The following is a 21,981-nucleotide window of genomic DNA, read 5'->3' on the forward strand; positions in this document are numbered from 1 at the left end:
CATCTTTTGTAGCATTCAAAGTCCTTCACTCTGGCCATTTAATTGGGAAGGTTCAATGGCAGTTGGAGAAAAGCTCTGCCTTTATTGTCCTGAGCAAATTCCTGGAATGGTAATTTAGGCTACACACCTAGTTTCCCCCCTGTAGTTTCGATTGGATACAGATTCTTCTTTGCTTTATCTCCTAAAACTGTTGTGCAGGGTTGCTATGCACTTGCTGAATAGTTACCACATTCTCCCCTAAGGGTGGCTACATTTCAATGCTGGTTGAAGTGATCCTTGTTTAAACATTACTTAGCTCATGAGAGTGCAACAGAACTTAATTAAATTAATTTCTTTAAAGTGCTTTGGGTCTTCAGATGAAAGGTGCTATAGAAACCCAGAGTGCTATTAACATTTTCAGCTTGGTGAAGCATATTTGGATAAACATCCACATCGGTCTTCGCCCATCACCCAACCCTTCAATGCTTCAATTATCTTACTCTGTGTGCTTTAAAAATTTGCAGATTCTTCGCTTCCTGGTTTCCCCTTCAAGTGGAAAAAAATGTAAATACAAATGGCTAACACAAGATATAACTGTACCTAAAATCTTTCTCAAACACAGAGAATGCTCTTTTTCTCCTATAGCATACTCTGCCTCCCCCCCCCCTTAAAATGTGTATAGCGAAAGGCATAAATATGACAAAATACAGATAACAGGCATTCCTGTGTTATGCAACTGGCAACAGTGGGGGTTTTCAATAAATCTACAAGGTAGCAAATTCAAATCTGATCAAAGGAAACAATTTTTCACACAACACTTAATGGGAGCAGGGAATTCAGTGTCACAGAATGTGCACAAGTCAAGAATCTGGCAAAAACCAAAGGTGGAAAACATGAACTAAGCAAAAAGGGAAAGAATTGCCTTCTCAAGGCAGCACACTGTAAGGAGCAACTCAGGAGTGCCTTACCACATAGCAAATGATTTTTAATAAAGTAACCTAATTTCAGCTGTCTACGTTTTTCAAATGTGATCTAATGGTCTTCCCAGAAGTTGAGAGTTGGGAGAAGGACCTGCCTCAGGATATATGCTCTTGAACACTGGTGTTTGAAGTAAATAAAAGGAACTGTAAGAATGGTATTCTGGACATGTTTAGGTGAGGTAAGGTTAAAAGAAAAATATGCTTGATTGTTTTAGTGGATCCTTTGCAACGTAGCTGTCAGAACTCCGCAAGATTCTCCAGCTCCAATGGAAACATGTAGGTTGAACTGTTGAGGTACCCACAATGTTTCATAGAACACCAAACCCTGGGATGGCATTAGAGCTGGGATAGCTCAGTCAGTAGAGCATGAGACTCTTATCTCAGGGCCGTGGGTTCAAGCCCACAATGGGTGAAAAGGGGGTTGGACTAGATGACCCTTGTGGCCCCAACTCTATGATTCTATGAAGAAAGCCCATGGGCCTGTATCCACCTAAGAGAATTCCAAATTCCCACTTTTTACAGCCCCTTTCCACTTTTGCTGGAATACCCAAAGTGGGTGGGGAACAATTGCTATCTTCACTCAATCTACTCTTGCTGCGCCCTAGCCTACCTGAGTGAGTGAACTGCTGGAAGAGTGAGAGTCTTGTGTGCTAATATTAGTGAACTCAGAAACGGAGAGGACAGGTAAGGGGGAGGCAGAATCAGAAATGATGGAAGACTGGAGGCAGAAACAAGAGAAGGAAAGAAAGATATGCACTTGTGGAGAGATCTATGGTGATAGAGAGAGAATGCTATCAGATACAGAGGTGGGTAACAGGGATGGACTGCAGAGAGATCTGTGGATTGAGAAACAGAAAAATAAAGGGTTTTCATGACAGAAAATGAGAACCAGCAGTAAAGAGAGCTGTTAGTGGAATTTTAGAATAATAATTTCATTTCTGATTGGGGGCATACCTGATTATCACCTGTGCTGTCTCTGTCCATTATTTATATTCCTGCAGAAGAGATTATACTATGCCCACTTTCTTTCTGCATGATTCTTTATCTTCCCTAATCTTAAGCATCAGGGCTGTTATGGTCACCCTGCTGTTCCAGCCCTATCATGTAGAATATTTTTATTTTTTTAAACTCTGTGGGATGAGAAACTAAATGTATTCTGAAATTAGCTCAACCACAGGTAATTGACTTGTTGTGGCAGGAACTACTGGGCAAACACTGATGGCCTTTGTGAAGGATATTTCACAAAACCATCACACCAATGTTGCTTCTGACACTAAAATCCCTGTTTGTGGCTGAGTGCTGATCAAAGGTGTTTAAACTGATCCAATAAACTATAGGATATGAGATCATCTTTAATATGGTCTAATGTGGGAAATCATTTTTTAAAACCTGGTTATGATTTGCTTTGGTGTTTTTTTGTATGCTAATTACACAGGGGAAAAGGATCTTGATTTTTTTTTTTTTAAGAATGACTTGCTTTTGTCTCGGCTACAGTCTGTTTCTACAAGTTTGCATCCTGTCTGATAAGCCATATAGAGAACTAGACTTTTAAAAAATCACTGTGTTAATACATTAATGACACTGACTGTAGAACAAAGCAGAGACAGTGAGGACAGCTGAGAAGATTCCATTCAACACTGCATCAGTCTTTGGACTCTGAACTGTGCTATGCATTCAGCATGTCCCATAAGGAGGCGAGTCCAAGAGCCTGTCTCAGGTTGAGACGGCAGCTACAACAGCACCCAAATGCATCTACAAAAAGCAGATTCCTAAAATCCAGTCCAAACATCCAGGTTTTGTAGAGTTCACCAGTTCGTCTGTATGGAGGAAGAGGTGGGGAAGGATCTACCAGCACTGTGGCTATGAAATCAAGAAAATGTACATCCCTTAAAAAGCTGTGATGTTTTGGAATAAGACATAGTCTGTTGAAAGACTTCCATTGTCTGGCAGGTTAATTTGTCACTCAAACGTAAAACAAGGAGTCAATGGTGCTTGTGAACATGGTACAAAATGTTCTACTGAGCTGCAATTTTAGAAGTTGAACACAGATGTTATTGATGCCGTGGTTTACACACTATATTGTCTTAGGGCTGACGCCCTGGTATGTTCTGTCTCTTCTATAATCTGGCATGTCTTTCACTTTCATGTGCCTTTGTGGCTGGCAGAACATTTGTAGAAAGACAGGATATATTAGGAAGAAACACAGGCTCATCAGTCAGAGTGGAATGACAGGGAATGTTATTGTTATTTTGCTCTTTCCCTTTCCCTGTGATTAATACCATTTGATCAGACTTCCTGAATGTCTGCCTATTTAAACATGTGGCTCATTACCCCGATGTGATTTGCATATTCCTGCAAACAATAAACTGACATACCTGCCTTGAACTAGCTTATAATTAGAATATCTTATTTTTTAGAAGTTTGATGAGGTTAGAAAGCTCCTTAGATCCTGACCTGATAGTTTAAGGGTGCACTTCACTGAAACACACTGGGTGTGACAGTTTTGAGCAACCTAACAGTTGGACCACCAAACCCAATGGAGTCAAGATTTGTGTCTATCTTATCTGCCATTTATAAAGGCTTTATTTGTAACTAATACTTCAAGGATGTATAGTTTCATCCAGTGGTTTTTTCTGGGGGGACGCAGGAGTACGCATACCCCTAAACACTTTGTGAACCTATGTACTTTTGTCCATTTACTGTATTTATTTCCCCCGATTTGAACTACAAAATGGTGATTTTTCTGGAGTCAAAATGAGAGTACGTACCCCTAAACATTATTATTTTTAGAAAAAAGCACTGGTTTCATCCTTTTAATGCATTAGGCAGAGTATTGCATCATATTCTGTTCAGCTTGATGATCATGCATATTTCTATTGTTATGTTTGTATTAGCAACAAAAAGTCCCGAGTAGAATATGGAAGTCAAACTGACCTAATGAACTTCAGATAGCAGTCCTCTGAAGTTTAAATGGTATTTACATTTTTCTTCCTTATACTATTGTAAGGAATGAAATGTAATTTTGTGTTTCATCTTAAGCATCTGTGCAGTTTCATCAAATTTCAGAAGAATGCATGCCTTTGCAAGCATCCAATATTTAAACATGATGGGTGGTATTCAGCCAAGTTTGACACAGAAGAGACCTACTGAAATGAATGACCCAGTCTTTGTCATGTTTATTAATTTTAATGGGTCTACTAGGAGTAAACCTTAGTTGAATACCACCCATAGTAGTGTACAGGGGCTTAACTAAAGAAGAGGGCATATAATTTATTTTTGTTACTATTACATCAGCAGATTTCTGCAAGGACAAGCGGATCAAGAAAAACATTTAGTCCAGTTTCCCTTCTACTTCGTAATCTCTTGTGGTTTGATTAAATCCTCCAAAAAAAAATCACTTTTTGAAGGGTTCCTAGCCCTCCCACTTGCAAACTGATACACTGCTTGACTGTAAAAGGGTGAGGGTGGTCACAAATGAATGGCAAACATTTTATAAATCATAGGGTTGATGGTTGTGCCAGTCTAAGGGGCCCAGAGCCAGTTTCTTTAGGAGGAGCCACACCAATGCATCTTTCAAGGCAGCAGAGACCATCCCCTCACACAATGAAGCTTGGACCCAACCAATCAACCCCCTTTGGCAAGATTTCATAAAAAAGGAGGGACAGTGGTCAAGAGGTCATGAGATCAAACATATTGCTACCAGTGCCATGTCCACATCAGCTGACTGCTTAGCTGAAACTGATCCCGTAACATGTCCTTGACAGTGGCGCTGGGTGCTTCAGATGGAGCTGCAGCAAATGCAGAATCAAGATCACTCAGAAGTCGAGTGGCTTTATCCTCAAAGTGTGTAGTCACTTGGTCACACTGGATTTTCAATCACTCTAGAGCAGCAGTTCTCAACCTGTGGATCCCCAGATGTTTGTTGGACTACAACTCCCATCATCCCTGAGCTCTGGCCTTGCTAGCTAGGGGTAATGGGAGTTGTAGTTCAACAACATCTGGGGACTCAGGTTGAGAAAGGCTGCTCTAGAGGTTCCTCCCACACAGTGGGAATCAGTAACCTGCAGACCATCTATTAGAGCAGGGGTCAGCAAACTTTTTCAGCAGGGGGGCAGTCCACTGTCCCTCAGACCTTGTGGGGGGCCGGACTATATTTTTGGGGGGGCAAAATGAATGAATTCCTATGCCCCACAAATAACCCAGAGATGCAGTTTACATAAAAGGACACATTCTACTCATGTAAAAACACGCTGATTCCCGGACCGTCTGTGGGCCAGATTTAGAAGGCGATTGGGCCAGATCTGGGCCCCGGGCCTTAGTTTGCCTACCCATGTATTAGAGGATGCAAGCGGCAAAATTAGCCTTTCTTACAGTCCACACTGCCACATGATAGGCATGATTATGTCTCCTAACCAGTGTTTGGTTGGCACACTCCACATTCTCAGGAGGAATACGGTAAGTCCATAACTATTGTCCTCCCCCAGTCTCTCACTCAGAGAGAACCCCGCCAAACCAAACTTCACCTCAACCAGGCTCTCACACTGGGTCACCCAAGGCACTGTGGCTTCCTGAAGAGGTGGTCATCTTTAGTGCAGTTCCCTTCCGGGATGTCCCCACTATCTGTGGCAGGACCTTTTCTAGTAAGGCCACACTCACACACCAACTATATCCACCCAGCCAGCAATCAAACAAAGCTCCACACTGCAACCAGCACACTATCTTACCTGCAGGCAGGCATCATACGGACACGCAAACCCACACATACACCTTTGCTGGCTGGGAGAGCAGACCAAAACCACCAGAATGCCTATAGTAACAACTGCAAAGTTATTTACTAGAAACTACTTCTCAAAAATTAGATACAGCTTCTCATAATGTTGAAATCAACTTTGTGACAGAATATATTAAAAAAGTAGCTTTTCAGTTGATCACCAAGTCCAGTATGTGCAAAATACAAATCCTATTTTGTCAGTGCCGTAGTACATTCGTTTCTAATTAGAATTAGATCAACTGAAAAGCTACTTTTTTATATTTTAATATATTCTGTCACGAAGTTTCTAGTAAATAACTTTGCAATTGTTACTATACGGCCTATTACATTTATGTGTTTTTTCAATGGGAGAGCGGACCAGGTGCAAACAAGCCTTTATCCTCCTCATAGAATCACAGAATTGTACAGTTTGAAGGGACCCCAAGGGTTATCTAGTTCTCTGTAGGTCTGCTCCCAAGGAGGAAGCTGTGGTAGGGCTACTGGTGAACAATACTGGAAAATAATATATACTTTTGACAAAGTATGCATTTCAACAATCATCCTTAGAACACAGGAGGTGCTCCATTTAAAAAAATCACCCTTAAGACTCATTCTTGACAGATAAAACCTGAAAATGTGGTAACTCTAATCTATATGGAGTCTTTCTTTTTCAAAAAAGAAGAAGTCAATGTTGCCTTCCACAAAAGTTTGCAAATGGAATTATGGAAGTACACTGTGAATATGACAGAGATGTGAAAAATTCACGCAACCTTTTGATAATTATAATGAAACCAGTATGGGCAAAAAAGATATGTGTCAGCTCTCTGCACCACAATAAGTCATAGAATCATAGATTCATAGAATTGTGGGGTTGGAAGGGGATCCCAAAGGTTATCAAGTCCAACCTCCCGCAATGCAGGAATCTCACGTCACAAGTGAGGTCATTGATACTCCATAAATTGCATGTCTTGAAAAGTTTCATACCAGGGAAAATTCTTATTGTTCTTTGCAAAATGTCATGAACTAAAAAATAAATTTTAAAAATCCTGCCAAAGGATAATCCGTGTGCCCTTGTGGAATAAATCCTGCTTTTTAGCATCTGGTTAAGATGCCTCAAGAACTATTTTTGACACTGTACCACAAAGGGGAAAGATTTGACTATTCTGTCAACGAGAACACCAAGCACCGGCCTAGTCTTGTTATTACATGGTCAATGATGAAATGGGCTAAGTATATAACTGATGAAGGAAATGTATATCGAGAGCCTTCAGAATGGGGTGTAGTCTATTGCTCTGCACCCATTTCTGTCTTGCCAACTGACAGGCCTCAAGCAGAGCCTTTGAAGAGAGCACAACTACCCTGTCTCAGTTCAGGGAGAAAGGCAGACAGATGGCGGATAGCATAATTATCATAGCACCATTACCCTCAGCAGCATTCACCAGCTTGAAACACTGCCATTTTCAAAGCTTATGAGGGGGAAAAAAAACACCAAAAAACAGAAGCACGAATTCCTGAAAATACTTTGTCTTGCACCGCTGTACAATCTGAGACCATATCTGGTATCATGTTCATATTTTTCTTCATTTACAAACTTAGGAAGAAACCACACAAATGTAATACATCAATTAAAACAGCTTAAAAAAATAAGATAAATGTTCCGTAAAGTCCAATTCCTAGAAATGAGCATGCTCACTTTGTGTGCTTCTTCAAGCACACAAGCAGGCTCTGGGAATATTTTTGACACACAAGCACACACACACACACACGCAGAGAGAGAGAGAGAGAGAGAGAGAGAGAGAGAGAGAGAGAGAGACAGACAGACAGACAGACAGAAAGACAGACAGACACTTCCAAGTACTACATGCTTCATTCATACCTGTGCCTTATTGTGCCTCATCCCACACCATCTGCTTAGCAACCATAAATAACTTTTTTATATGAGTTCTGGATAAGATAAATAGTGCTCTGTCTGTGTGGAAGAGTGTGTGAGTGTGTAGGGGGCATTTTTGTGCTTAAAATGAAGGGAACCAGGTAGGAGATTGAAGAAAAGGAGAGACACAACTGTTATCCATTGTTGTTCCTGACAGCCTTTTGAGCTGAAGATGGAGTAAAAACGCTTTAAATAAATGTACAAGGACTATGCGGCATGTATTGCCCAGACTGACCTCTGGGTAACTCCCAGAAAAATGACCTTGGCTATGAGAATAGTTCCTGTAGCCCTGCAACCTGGGCACAACGGCTGACAACCAGTCTTTGCAACGAACTGATGGTTGAACAACCCCCACGAATCTGTGCCCAACAATGGCCAACTCCTCAAAAGCTAGTTATGAGGAAGGCTAAGATCCCCAATCCTGTCCTAGCAATCTGGGAGTGAGGTAACATTCCTTTCCAGCTCCATTTGGCAGCCAACTGAAGTAAGGTTCAAGCTGCGTAACAACAAAATCCAAGCATCATCCGTTGAAACCACGCATATGGCCATTTTATAGCAGTCACAACCGGACAGAAATAGTGAGTTGGGAATTTCTCAAAGTGGGCACTATCCCGAAGGGAGAACTATAGCTTTTTTATGTCACACAATTTCCTAGAGCTAATATTTTGCTATACAAAGCATTACAAACACTTACCTGCATATGTATATTACATTATATACATTATATACACACATATATACATACATATTCATACACACAATCACAAATATACACAAGCATACTATTTTTTTCTTAATTTTACTCATGTTGCTATTGCTTATTCTATCTAACATACAAGCTCTCTAACAAGTGTTACTAAGCATGAGTTTTTTGACTGCTATTGAGAACTTGGCAAACATCTGCTGTTTGTTATTCATCTTGAACAACATGTCGGTCACTTTAAGACCTTGGTAATCAAGTCAATATGTATGTTTGTGAGTGTTCTTTTCTTAGAAACAAAAAAACACAATAAATTGGAGAGATATGCATACACAACTAAGGCAAATGTAACCACATGTATACCATTCTAAATATCTTATGAATTGGGCCCATAGATAGTCTTAAGTAATATTATCATGAATCTGAAAGAGATTGGTTTTTATTTTAAAAAAACACACTTATGCAGCATACAATCTGATTATAATCTAATTTGCCTTGCAGTTCATGGCCATATATTGCCTTTATTTATCTCGAAAAGACACACGTTTCAGATCATGCTCAAAAATATTTGAACATGCATGCACACTCTTCTGTGGGTAGAGATGGCCATTCATCACACAGAGGTCACTCCCTTGGGGAGCCGTCACTGAAAGGCAGCACAGGCCTGCAAGTTGGTGCAACCACTCATCCGGGAAGGAGCTAGAGATGTAGTAACGGAAAGCTGCAGCCACAATCAGCTCTCTACAACACATGAGATGTCCTTTAGCCCAGTATGTATGTGCTGATATGTTTTCACCCTGTTTCTGCATTAACTAGCATACATAAGTGCATTTTAAGCTTTCTCAAATCTAGAATCAGAATCAGAAGAATCTTTATTTGCATCAGTCACTAGCCATAGCAATACAATAAAACACCATGTACTGAAGATAGAGGTAAAAACTTAACTACGCAAAATACACCCCAGAGGTTTACATCGAAAGCTGCATTCGATTCAGTCTCTCAAGTAAGACTGTGGGATAAGTTGAGCTCTTCAAGTATAGCTAAAAGATTGTTGTTCTTGATTAAATTTCCATATAAAACACTCTGCTGAAAGTGTGTTGCTCTACAAATGGGCAGCTCACAGGATCCGTACCACCACAAAGGGAGCTAAGCAAGGTTGTATCCTAGCTCCCACACTGTTTAATTCATATATAAATGATATTGTCCAGAGTATAACATCCCCAGAGTATCATGGCCCTAAACTGGCCACAAAAGCCACCTCTATATTACTATACGCAGATGATGCGGTACTTCTATCTCAAACAAAAGTGGGCCTAAAATGAATGATGAGGGCATTCTCAGGATATTGCCAAAGAGAACAGCTGGCTGTGAATTACAAGACAACTAAAGTCATTGTGTTTTCAGGAAACTATAAGGCCCATAGATGGTATATGGATAATCAGTTGATCGAACAAGTCTTTAAATACCTTGGCCTTTCTCAAATCTATTTAACTAGCCTGCTGAATTGGCAGTGGGGGTGGGAAAAAGCAGAATACTTGTGGCAGCCCCTAAGCTTTGGCCAGCTTCCTACAACTATGAGGCAAATTCAGGAGTTTGCTTCTTAGTAATGGCCAGCTGGCCTTCCATGCCAAGCAGACTTGCTATGGTTAGTTCTGTTTTATTATTTGTTTCATTGCCAGCTCTTGGTTTCATCCTGCCATCCTGCAAGTTTTAAGATTTTATTTATATTATTAATTTTGTAACTGTAGCCCACTTTAAGAATCCGATGGACTAAAAAGCAGGCTATATATTGCCTGAATACATTGTGACGGCTTCTGTAAGGTAATGCTTAGTTAATTGGCTGAAACAATGAACAGAGGGATTGTTTCATTTCAAACTGGATGTTTTGCAGTAACATAGAGGAATTGGCCCTCTTTGCACTCATCTGCAATACAGAGTTCTTCTATTAGAAATACAAGCTCTGGTCAAGAATGACAGCTCATCTCCCCTGCATTCTGGCATGTTTTGGTAGGAAGCCTGCAAAACTGTAAAGAGCTTGGAATTATATACAACATAAAAATATGACAAAAAGGGAAGCTTTCATCTCTCATGGCAGAAAGGGCTGTTTTTGTTGATACATATGGAAAAAATTAAGCCCAATTATATGTTGTGCTTTGGCACTGGGGTTCCAACTTTACCACAAACTTCGATCCCCGACACACACACACACACACGATATACCATTACAGTCAATTCCACTCCTGAACATTTGAACTCAAACGTCGTAACACAGTCATTTTTGTTGTTCAAAAATTGCTTGAAATGAACTGTGTTACAGTGATACTGTATTTTAGAGTCCTTTTTAAAAGGTTATCTTAGGGTTATCCCTGTGGATTATTTATAAGTATATATATTCCTTCAAATGTAACATGAAATGTTCTGTGAATAAAGTATACCCCAAAATACTGCAATTCCTGACTTTATAGGCTTGTTTGATCAGGACTTTCTCTATATCCCATGAACCTATAATCCAAGGATTTCCTTCAAGCAGTCCATTATTCATTTATTCAACACTGAGTATTCATCAATAGACTCTTTACTATGGTGAATACATTTTGCTTGGATGTTGCATTTTCAGCAAAACCCAAAGAAGGATATGTTACTGAAGTAAACTAACAAAATTATAGCAAGAAAAATTCAGAAAGCCTGGGATCTTACAAAAGATTCATTTCATAATCCATACCCTACTCAGCACTGAACAAATGCAGATCTGCGCTTGCATTCTCAATACGATAGAGAACCTAGCAAAAATATAGCTGTGTGTTAATGCATGGTATTGTACAATCGTACTATAATAGCCTAGATTCTTGGCACGCCCAAAGTCAGAAATGAATAAGTTCATATATACACAGAAACTGCTAGGGTGGGAACTTCCTCTTTGGGATGCTAAATGTAATTTTTGAAATTGACATACGATAATATTTTAGATTGGCAAACTCCTGCCAGCTGATCCTCTGATGACCTTTCCTGTGACTGAGAACATCCATACAGCAATCATTTTTCAAGCATTCTGATTTCTCCAGGACCAAAGTAACAGATGCAACATTTTAATCATTCCCAAGTGCAGTAATGGCACAACTTGCATTTTGCCAGTATATTCAGCACTTTGTTGTTCTGTGAGGTGGCTCCATATGCCAGTGTTAAAGTCAACTTGAGCTGTATAAACTGTGTTCTTGTGCTGGGAAAATGGAGCAGAAAGCAGCCGAGAAAGGCAACTATCAGATAAACGGTAAATGTAACACAACTGAGGGCGTGTCCACACTTGTCCTGTGCCGAAAAAGCACAGGTCTGAGCCATTTTTTGTTTGTCTTCCTGCCGCTTTCCTGGGGAAATCTGCTGTTTACCGCTGAAGCAGAACAAACATCTATCTGCAGAAAAAACAACTGGCGTTTGTACCCTGATTCAGTGATGAAGCAAGTTTTTTCTGGGGGGGGGGGGAAGTGGAAGTGTGGACAAGCCCTGAAAGTAGAATGAGGAAAAAGGGTGATCATTAATGGAAGGCAAGGCAATACCTTATTTATTTGTTTGTTTGTTTGTTTTTAATATTTAATGCTGTATTGTTTTTAACACTTGATTGGGAGAAACCCAGAGTAGCTGGGGAAGCTCAGCCAGATGGGCAGGGTATAAGTAATAAATTATTATAATTATTATATTATTTATTTAATTTTTAGGCCGCTTAATTTAATTTTTTTAAAAAAACCTCTTGAGTGGTTTACAACAAGAAAACTGTGATAGAAAAAGAAACAATAACATTTAAAAACATTTCCTGTAAACTAAGTAGAAACAGAACAAACTTATAAATCACACATATAACTGAACATATCACAAAACAGAACTAAAATTAAGAGTCAGGGTTCAGGAAAGCTTAGGAAAACATATACATTTTTAAAGGTTGTGACTGTCTCCTTCTCATGAGGGAATGCATACTGTGGGCACTGTCACCAAGAAGGCCCTCTTCCACATTGCCACCAAGGTGACAATCCGCTGGTTGTGAGACCAAATAACAAAATAACAAAAAATAAAAATACTCCTGCTACAAAAACCAAAAAGTGCAGCCCAAGCCAATAAATGTTGACATTTCAATACAACGTTAATAAGATAGTATCACAAGAAAGAAATATGATGATATACGAGCGAAAAAGAATGCGGTGCATACAAAATATCCAACTTCTAATAATGTCCTCCTTCAAATTTCCCCTGAGACGAAAAGTCCAACAAAAGTGCAATTCATTTCCTTCAACCATAGTTCAAAAGAGGAGTCTGACTGTGAGGAAATTTACTATTTCAATGGGAAGCTGGCCCAACTGTCTATTTAAGCCAGTGCCTTTATTCATGAACATTCATTATAGGGGGAAATGGTTTTCAAAACAAAATTAACCACAGTACATGTTCTTTCACAAAGATAAAATGCAGCGAATAAATAAATAAACAAAAAAATTGCTATGACAGGGCAATATACAATATATGCTTTCCAGAAATAAAAATAAAAATTGCCATATAGAATAACATATATTTTAGAAAGTGGCATGCCTGTCTGTCTGTCCATTTGTTTGTTTGTTCTTTATATGTTTGGACGTCTCTCAAGATATCATTGCAAATCCATCTTGAGGGCTCCCAAAGTGGAGGCTGTGCTCTTCGCTGATGTTCGGACTCTGACCACTATTTTGAAACATGATGGTGGACCAAAACGTGATTTTGCCGTGACTTCACCCAGCTTCCAGCATGATGGGTCCAAACTAATAATAATAATAATAATAATAATAATAATAATAATTTATTATTATTTGTACCCCACCCATCTGGCTGGGTTTCCCCAGCTACTCTGGGCGGCTTCCACAGAGACCAAAAATACACTAAAATGTCACACATTAAAAACTTCCCTGAACAGGGCTGCCTTCAGATGTCTTCTGAATGCCAGGTAGTTGTTTATCTCTTTGACATCTGAAGGGAGGGCGTTCCACAGGGCGGGCGCCACTACCGAGAAGGCCCTCTGCCTGGTTCCCTGTAACTTGGCCTCTCGCAGTGAGGGAACCGCCAGAAGGCCCTCGGTGCTGGACCTCAGCGTCCGGGCAGAACGATGGGGGTGGAGACGCTCCTTCAGGTGTACAAATTACACTATCCATTTAAAAAACACCACATATTTTTATTTCTTAAAAAAATCACAGGCAGCTGAACAGTTCCTTGCCGATGCAGTAATGACAGAAAAGTAAGCTTGGTAGGCACATGGTAGGCACAATTATGGACTCTTACCTGCGTCTGGCTACATCTGCTGCCAAATTTGCACCACCTGCACTCCAGCTGTCATCTAGCCTGCTTCATCACTTGGTGCTCCTCACAAACCAGGTGGCTTTTTGAATACTATGGTGCTGGGGTGGGGAGCTCAGGAGAAACCATTTCACTTGCTTTCTCCACCTCAGCATTCCACAGCAAGACAGGGATATTGACAGGAGCACCAACCATGCCAGTCAAAAGCTCTCCCAAGATATGCGGAGATTTCAATGTTTCAGCAAGTCTCTGGGGGTTACACCATCCCAAACAGTCCCCCATCCCTGAAGGGGGGAATTGCCAGCAATAATCCAAACCTCACCAGGAATGGTCCATCCATGGTAAAAGGGTGACTTGAATCCCACCTACAATCAAATCATTCCCGAACCACCCTGATAGGTTATGAGAGGGTGGTATAGAAATACTTTTATAACTGAAAAACACATAAAACTGTTCTACAGTAAAAACAAGAAAATGACTTGCCACATGTGTTGACCCCATGGTATACTGAGACAGCCATATGATTGTCATGGCAACCATGAAGACCTCAGCTGCCCCAGCAAGGATATAAAAGCTCTCTAGCATCATAGGGCTAGAGCACCTGCTCTTCTCTAAGGGCCAAACAAGATGTGACACTAATTACATTATTGGGTTTGTTCTTTTTTTTCCCCTTTCCCAAATAGATGTAGCCTACATATGCACCTGATCTTGACTGGAGACCACAACATGGAGGAAGGAGTTTTAAGCCTCTGCAGCTGCTAATTGGCCCAGGAGGAAAGCTGCTTTCCTTCCATGGCAAATAGGAGCTGTGGGTTGTAGAGGTCGTCTGGATCAGAACAATGACAGAGACAAAGGCTTACAGCACTATTTTCCCACTTCATGGTTGCAACTGGGAATCCCTTCCTCCACACCTGCTACTTATTAAAGAAACCACACGCACACACAAACACAAAGACCAATCCCAGAAGTCTTCCTTGGGTGTTTCTTTGTCTATGTGATTAGAGAAAGCAGAAATTAGCATGCTCCTTTCGGTCTCCTCCATCACATTCTCTGAGTTGGAGGGTGATGGTCTGTAGTGAGGAGCTGCTTAACTCATGTAGGCTCTCCACACATTTTAGAACTCTGGAAAATTGGGATGACTGACAGGTGGGTGCCTCAGTCCACCTGTCCAAAGTAGTTTGCAGAGGGGTCCACTTTTGGATCCCACCAGCTGCATAGAACTTAATGGGAGCTGAGCAAAGCAACCGTCCTTTGCCTAGTTCCATTTCTTCAGCCCCACCTCAGGATTTCAGCTGAGGTCACAACATTATCTTCCTCTCTGCTGAGGCAAAAATAATTACGCCTCAACCACCACTGAAAGATGTTTCTCTAGCCACCTTTAGACTTCCAGTAAAAGTATTAAAAACCCATTCCGCTAGTAAACTTACATTGCTTGTCTGACATTTAACCAAAACCTTCCATTCTACAGCCAAAGACCATTATAATGTTTTTTTGACTAACACACAGTAACCTGATTGTAGTGAACAATGGCTCTCTATCCTTTCTAATAACTTTAAAAAGTCTGTAGCATCACATTATTGACTCACATTACATCTGCGAGCCACTTGTAACAGACCACTCCTAAATGTTGGCAGTATGGCCTCCCTGGAGGACCAGGCTCCCCTAAATGTTATCATTGTCTCAGCTGCAAGTACCCAGAGAACTGTGAGGAGACCTTAAAACCTGGGCCAGAAGTAAAAGAGGCAAGCATGTTGTAGAAAGGCAGCTGGCTATGAAGGGGCTTGTGTAGAGATGCATGGTGCTGTCCATCACCTCAAACTTTCCAGGAATCTTAAATGCACCATAAGAAGGCTCTGAGAGAGAACTCCAAGTTGCACTTTTGAGATACGGATTCACTGCTCTTCACATATAGAGATTATGTTCTTCATATAGTCACATTTTTTCCCTCCCAAGGTGAAAGAATATGTTATATGTGTCATTAATATTTATTACGATGACTAACAAAGCAGAGATACTGAATTCTTAAAGCAAAATGCATTGGCTTCCATCTTCTTCAGTTGCTCTGATGCAAATCAAAGGGTGCAGAAACCAAGGAAGCAGTTACAGAAACAACAATCACATTAATATTATGTTTGCACATGCTACTCCTCAATAACAATGTGAAATATTATAGATGTTTCTGTGGAAATATTGCTATCACTTGAATCCTACAGCAAAAGGTTCCTTTATTTAATGATCTGCTAAAAAAGAGAAAACCTTTCCCATCAAATATTTTTCCTGAGCAAGGGCTTCCATTCAGGATAATTTTTTAATTTATTGACCATCATCATAAGAAGAAGCCTTAAACTCAAAGCCTTTTTCTGAAACGATAGACCTATCAATGAATGAAACTCTTGGTCATCGTTCATTTCAGAAGCTGCACTATATCACTGCCCCCACTACAGATTCTCTTTTCCTTATTCTCACTCTTCATAAATGCAAACAGATGAACTAAATAAAACACAAGCCTACAGAATTATGGCTTCCTTTATTCTTGTGGTAAAGCTATTTATACACAATTGGCACATCATTTTATCAAGTGGTTTCTTGAACTTTTTAAAAAAGGAACCATTCAGTTTAAGAAGTGAATGGTTTCGTTTGAAACAACCCATCATATGTTTGGTAGTTAACAAATATGAATTGACTGTGTGGTGCTGACCTGTTATAACATCCAAAACTCAGGAGACCAATGCGGCTCAAGCCTGGAGTCTAGACTAGCTTAATGGAGTGAGACAACCAGTGGCTTATCAATAAAGAGAGAGAGGCAAAAGAGAGGGGCCAAATTTGTCACTGGGGGGGAGTATAAACCCCCAAACTAAATTCCATTCGACAGAGAGCAGAGCTTGGCTGTACATCTTGCAGTTCAGTGAAGTATACCATTCTACATATTGGGCAGTTACAAGTCAAACTTTATTTAAAATACATGTTAAACTTTAACATGTTGATCTCCTACTACCATATGCATGCCAAAAATTGTCCACAGACCTATTCAGTTAGGTTTTGGGTCAAGTACTACCACTATCAGCCAACATTTTACGTATTCCATGGACAACTATAGTGAACGCCAACTTCAATAATTGACTGGCAGGCAAATGTAATATATCCAGTGCTATGTTTCTATTAAGCCTGAATGAAAGCAAACGTTGTGAAAAGGAAGGGTCTTTCATGCTTGGCTTCAGACAAGATCCTCAGCTTGTATTACCGAGTGTGACTCCACTGACTTCCAGAGCTCTGCCCTTGTTTTTTTTCCAGTTGATGACTTAGGCATGTTTGTATTGGGGCCCTGAATTACCTTTATGAAACACAACACGGTCATCCTACATAGAACCAATTCTAACTAAATAAACAATTACATCAGTGAAAAGAGAGATACTCTCGGTTGGTTCAGGTTAGTTTTGCATGTGGCCTTAGGCAATTTGTATTGGAAAGGCAACTAATAAGTGAATAATACATAAATAAAAATAAATAATAAGCAAATATAATGTATGTTTTTCCTACAAGGTAGGGTGGAAGGAAAACAACTCCTAGGTCCCCTATTGCATATTGTTTGTAGATTGCAGAAAGAAGCAATGGTCCATTCTATGCAACAGTGTCGTGAAACAATGCATCATTTGAACAGCTCTACAGAATTTGTTCAAAAATTAATGATTGCTTTGTCCTCGGCTTTTGTTTCTAGTTAGTTATTAGCTGGTTAACTTGTTTCTCCTTGAGATCTGCATAGGTATATATTTTTAAAAATGTTTTATTGTTTTAAAACAGTATAATGAAAAACATGCAGATATTTAAAAACCAGTAATCCAGTAATGGCCTATTTAGACTTGTCATATTTTCCTCCTTTTTCATTCAGTTCAGAATGGGGCTGCTAATCTTCTCTTCTCTCATTGGGATCATTTCCCCTCTCTCCTTAAGCCTTCTGCACTTGTTTCTCGCATTAAGTTCAAGTTCTAGTCACTGACTGGGACTGAAAGAGCTGCTTTCAGCAAGCCCAAGGGTTTGGGCATGCTCAGTAGGATTTTTTGAAAATATTATTATTTGAACAGCACACCCCTGGGCTATATTATAAATGTTTTTTGAAACTTCTGACTGCTTCAGAAACTGTTTGTTCTGAGGCATGGGGAAAGGGATGCTGTTCATGAAACACAAGCCAGCGTAACATAGAACTAGCTGTGCAGTTCTTTGGATCCTAGTTATAAGGTCTCTCATTTACCTCCATCGGTTCATTCGCTGCTCAAACACTTCTCCTGCAAGGCTCCTTTCTCCCACCTCAAGCTCTTAGCATGATTCTTCTTATTCAAAGAAGGATCCCCCATGTCAAAGCATCTTCTTTCTATAAAATGTCTACTCAAACCCAAATTCTCTTGAAAAGCTGTCCCTAGATTGTAACCAGCATTAAGCGTTTTCTGTGATACTACACCAAACAAGCATGAAATCTGATAATATCCACAAAGCAATCGAAAAGATACATTGCCAACTATGCAATTGCGTTATTAGTCTTGCAGCCATTTTAAAGAATAAATTACCAAATAGCCAAATTGACAACATATGACTCATGTCCCAACTCTATTTAAAACAGACTTGAAAGCATGTACCCAGTGCTTGATGAAATCTTACAAAGAGGAACAGGGAAGCAAGCTTGGAACTTTAGTGGCAGAACAAGTGGGATCTGTAACAACAACCAAAAACCCTGCAATGCTAGCACATTGATGTTTTATAGCGCAGATGGGCAGGTTCTTGGCCTTAGAAGCTCACAGTCTAAACTCTAATATAGAAAACAACAGAGGAAGAGTAAAGAACTGGGAGCAGAGACACAATATATCTCTTTTCAGTTACACATTCTCAGGCTTAATTACAGGGTTGAATTGGAGTAGCGAAGGATGGAGAGCCCGAGGCCCTCTAGATGTTTTTGAACCATAGTTACGACCACCCCTGATCATTGGTCAAGCTGGCTGAGGATGGTGGGAGTTGGAGTTAAACAACATCCAGAGGGTCATATATTTCCTGTCTCTGGAGTTGGACATAGGAATTAGGGGATTGTGCCAAAAAAAGGTAGACTTTGAGGAGGGAGTTGAACTGATGTGGGTAACTGCATAGTCTATAGAGCTATGGTCATCTTGGAAACGGAATCTGCTCAGGCTTTGGGGTAAGGGAGGATGAAAGGGAAAAGGTCATGTTTCCACTGACATCCTAACATTCCAGCTGCTCTCAGACATGGAATAAACCATGTGTGGGGGTGCTCTGGCTTTCCAGATGTAGCTGGACTTTCATTTCCATCCTCCATGGCCATTGGCCATGCTTGTTGGGCTGATGGGAGTTATAGTTCAGCAACATAAATGGCCAAAATTTCTTCACTGGGACTAAATAATAGGATGGCTTAGTCTGCCCATCTGCTTGTTCCTAATTTAGACTGCTAGGGTTGCTGTTTTTTGTAAGTATGGAAGGTCAGAGGTCTTTGTCCCACCATTTTTTGGTTTTTAAAATATGTTTGTGCATCATCAAATTATACATTTTCTGTAAAGTAGTTGTATTAGTATAATTTTGAGTGAGGAATCTCAAGTGCTGTGTCTAATTATGAAAAAGCTTTAAAAAACTTTAGCTTCGATCCATATTCTTTTTATTTTAAAAAATGTGCTATTTAAAATTACAAAAAAATGTGAAAACATTGTGTGTGGGAGAACATGAGAGTCCTACATCTCACTGTGCATAGGTCAAGCAGTCATTTACATCCTGTATTATAATGCACACCTTGTTGTGTGGTATAACTAACAGAAAATATTATTCATTGAAGGTTTATAACAACATACCATTAGCACTAAGATAATAAACAGTATTAACAAACGTTCTATAGTTGCCAAGGTCATTGCTCATTTTTTACGTGAGCCACTGTCATTTCACACAAAGGTTCACTTTTTAATCAGATAGTTTACATTCTGAGGATTACAGACTTTTGAACTTTTAGTTTAAAATAATTTTGATGAGGAAAGCAGTTGAATGTCTAAAAGTAGACCCCTCTCTCCATTTTACAAGCGCAACATATTAACGTTCTAAGTTTCAAAATGCTCTAATTCTTTGCTTTTGGTTCTTTAAAGGTGGATTGCTTGAAACAACCACGAGAAAAGTATTATGAAATTCAGATAGTGTGCAATTTGCCCAGTGCAACCAAGGTAAAAAAATAACCTTGCTTTATATGAATCTACTTAAAAGACAGAGGTGATCATTTCAAAACAACAGCAAAATAAAACTATAACAAATTCTCAAAAATTACTGTCTTCAAAAATTGCTAAAAAGAAAAAAAAATGCACTTTATTTTAATACAACTTTGGTAATAGTCCATGTCAGTTTTTAGTACTAGGCTGGAAGAGACAATTATGTTAAAAGCCCAGTTTAGTTAGAAAGCTCAGAAGACTCCCTTAGGCATATCACTGTCTACTAGAGTATTCTGAGGATAAACTGATATGACCCCATACAAACTGCCCTGAGATCCTTCGAATAAGGAAGGGATACAAATGTGATTAATATTAAAAACACATTGTAACCAATCATAATTGTAGCAAAACATGAGTAAATATACTATAATCTCATAGGAGCATACAGAATCAAGGCAAAGACCACAGACTATTAGACCTTGGGGTTTACAAGGCCACTGCAAAAACCACTGTGATCTCTCCTCCTTCTTTACATGAATCAGCTCAATGGCCTAGTAAAATGCAACAAATGTCTTTTGCCCTAGACAGTATATAAATTGGTATGCACTGCATTTATTTCTGATTGTTCATCATTTTATGCTCTGTTCTCCCTGAATATATATTTTCTTTGTTTGATGACAGACTTACTGTTGCATTATGCCAGCCTAAGTTGTTGCAGGGAGAAGCACTGGGAGGCACCTATACATCACACCTGGCTGTGACTCCAGTTTAAGAAATATCACACACAAACACACACAACTTAATCCTGCAGCTGCTGCAGTCAGAAGGAAGAAAGGCACCAATCTTACCTTTGGTATAATTATATAAACTGTTTACAGCAAGCAATCATTACTCTATGCTGTCACATTGTTGAAAAATAGCTGTATCTGAGGTCCTATGGGCAGGTAATGAAGGATAAAAGGTCCTGTACATTATTGCAAGGTATTCTGAACACTTGGGGTGGGCGGCAACGTAAAAAGTCAGATTTAGGTAAAGGTAAAGGGACCCCTGACCATTAGGTCCAGTCGTGGCCGACTCTGGGGTTGCGGCGCTCATCTCGCTCTATGGGCCGAGGGAGCCGGCGTTTGTCCGCAGACAGCTTCCGGGTCATGTGGCCAGCATGACTAAGCTGCTTCCGGCGAACCAGAGCAGCGCATGAAAACACCATTTACCTTCCCGCCGGAGCAGTACCTATTTATCTACTTGCACTTTGACGTGCTTTCGAACTGCTAGGCTGGCAGGAGCTGGGACCAAGCAACAGGTGCTCACCCCGTCACGGGGACTGCCGACCTTCTGATCGGCAAGCCCAAGAGGCTCAGTGGTTTAGACCACAGCACCACCTGTGTCCCTAGAAAGTCAGATTTAATAAACTAATAAATAAGTCTCGAGTAATCTGGACCAGTTTCTACTTCATTATTTCTGTTATGTTTGCTACTAGTAACCAGTGAATTTGGAATACTCTACAGTAAAACATGAAGGGATGCAGAGACTGCATGTCAATTCAAGTTCTTCTGCCTCCATTACTGGATATCTTTACCCAGGGGTCAGCAAACTTTTTCAGCAGGGGGTCGGTTCACTGTCCCTCAGACCTTGTGGGGGGCCGGACTATTTTTTTTTGGGGGGGGGGAGATGCAAGAGCACCATGAGCCCCAGTGGCTGCTTACCTGTGTCTTGCGAGCAGCAGGGGCTGGTGGCAGCCAGAGGGATAAGGAGTGGCACGCGAAAGGGCTCTGGAGAGGGGCTGCTTTAAATGGTGGCCGCTCGAGCACTGCTGCTGTTGGCACCAACATAGCCCAGCCCCCTTCCTCCTCTAGGCAGGGCAGGGAGAAGCCGGGAGGAGGGAGGGAGGAGGCGCCACTGCCGTGTGAGGGAGAGGGAAAGAATGTATGTGACTGCATAAATCTAGTTTGTTGTTTAGTCGTGTCCGACTCTTCATGACAAGCCACTCTGTTTTTGTCGGTATTATAGCACTTTTCCATTTTTTTTGCAATCAATAGCCTTGCGGCTACTGTTTCGTATAAATATAATGTCTTGTCTTCTTCCTTTAGGCTTCCTGGTACTATTCCCAATAGGAAACCTTCATATCTGAACGTTTTTTCCATTTCATTATATATTGT

At 40.3% G+C, this 21,981-nt stretch overlaps 1 protein-coding gene across 5 annotated transcripts in view; it reads right to left on the reverse strand.

Moving 5' to 3' along the window:
- BBS9 (Bardet-Biedl syndrome 9) overlaps nt 1–21,981 on the reverse strand; it is a 222,554-nt gene that overhangs the window by 26,945 nt on the left and 173,628 nt on the right. For 2 of the 5 annotated variants that reach the window (XM_083577727.1, XM_083577728.1), the window contains exon 22: nt 9,196–11,837. The exons of the other annotated variants lie outside the window; for them this stretch is intronic. In XM_083577727.1, coding sequence (XP_083433853.1) covers nt 11,743–11,837 — 95 coding nt within the window. In that variant the 3' untranslated portion in view covers nt 9,196–11,742. Of the gene's footprint in view, nt 1–9,195; nt 11,838–21,981 lie in introns of those variants that run through there. 5 annotated transcript variants of the gene reach the window in all.

The sequence above is a fragment of the Podarcis filfolensis genome, assembly GCF_964270895.1.
Source record: "Podarcis filfolensis genome assembly, chromosome: 12".
Taxonomy (NCBI): domain Eukaryota; kingdom Metazoa; phylum Chordata; class Lepidosauria; order Squamata; family Lacertidae; genus Podarcis; species Podarcis filfolensis.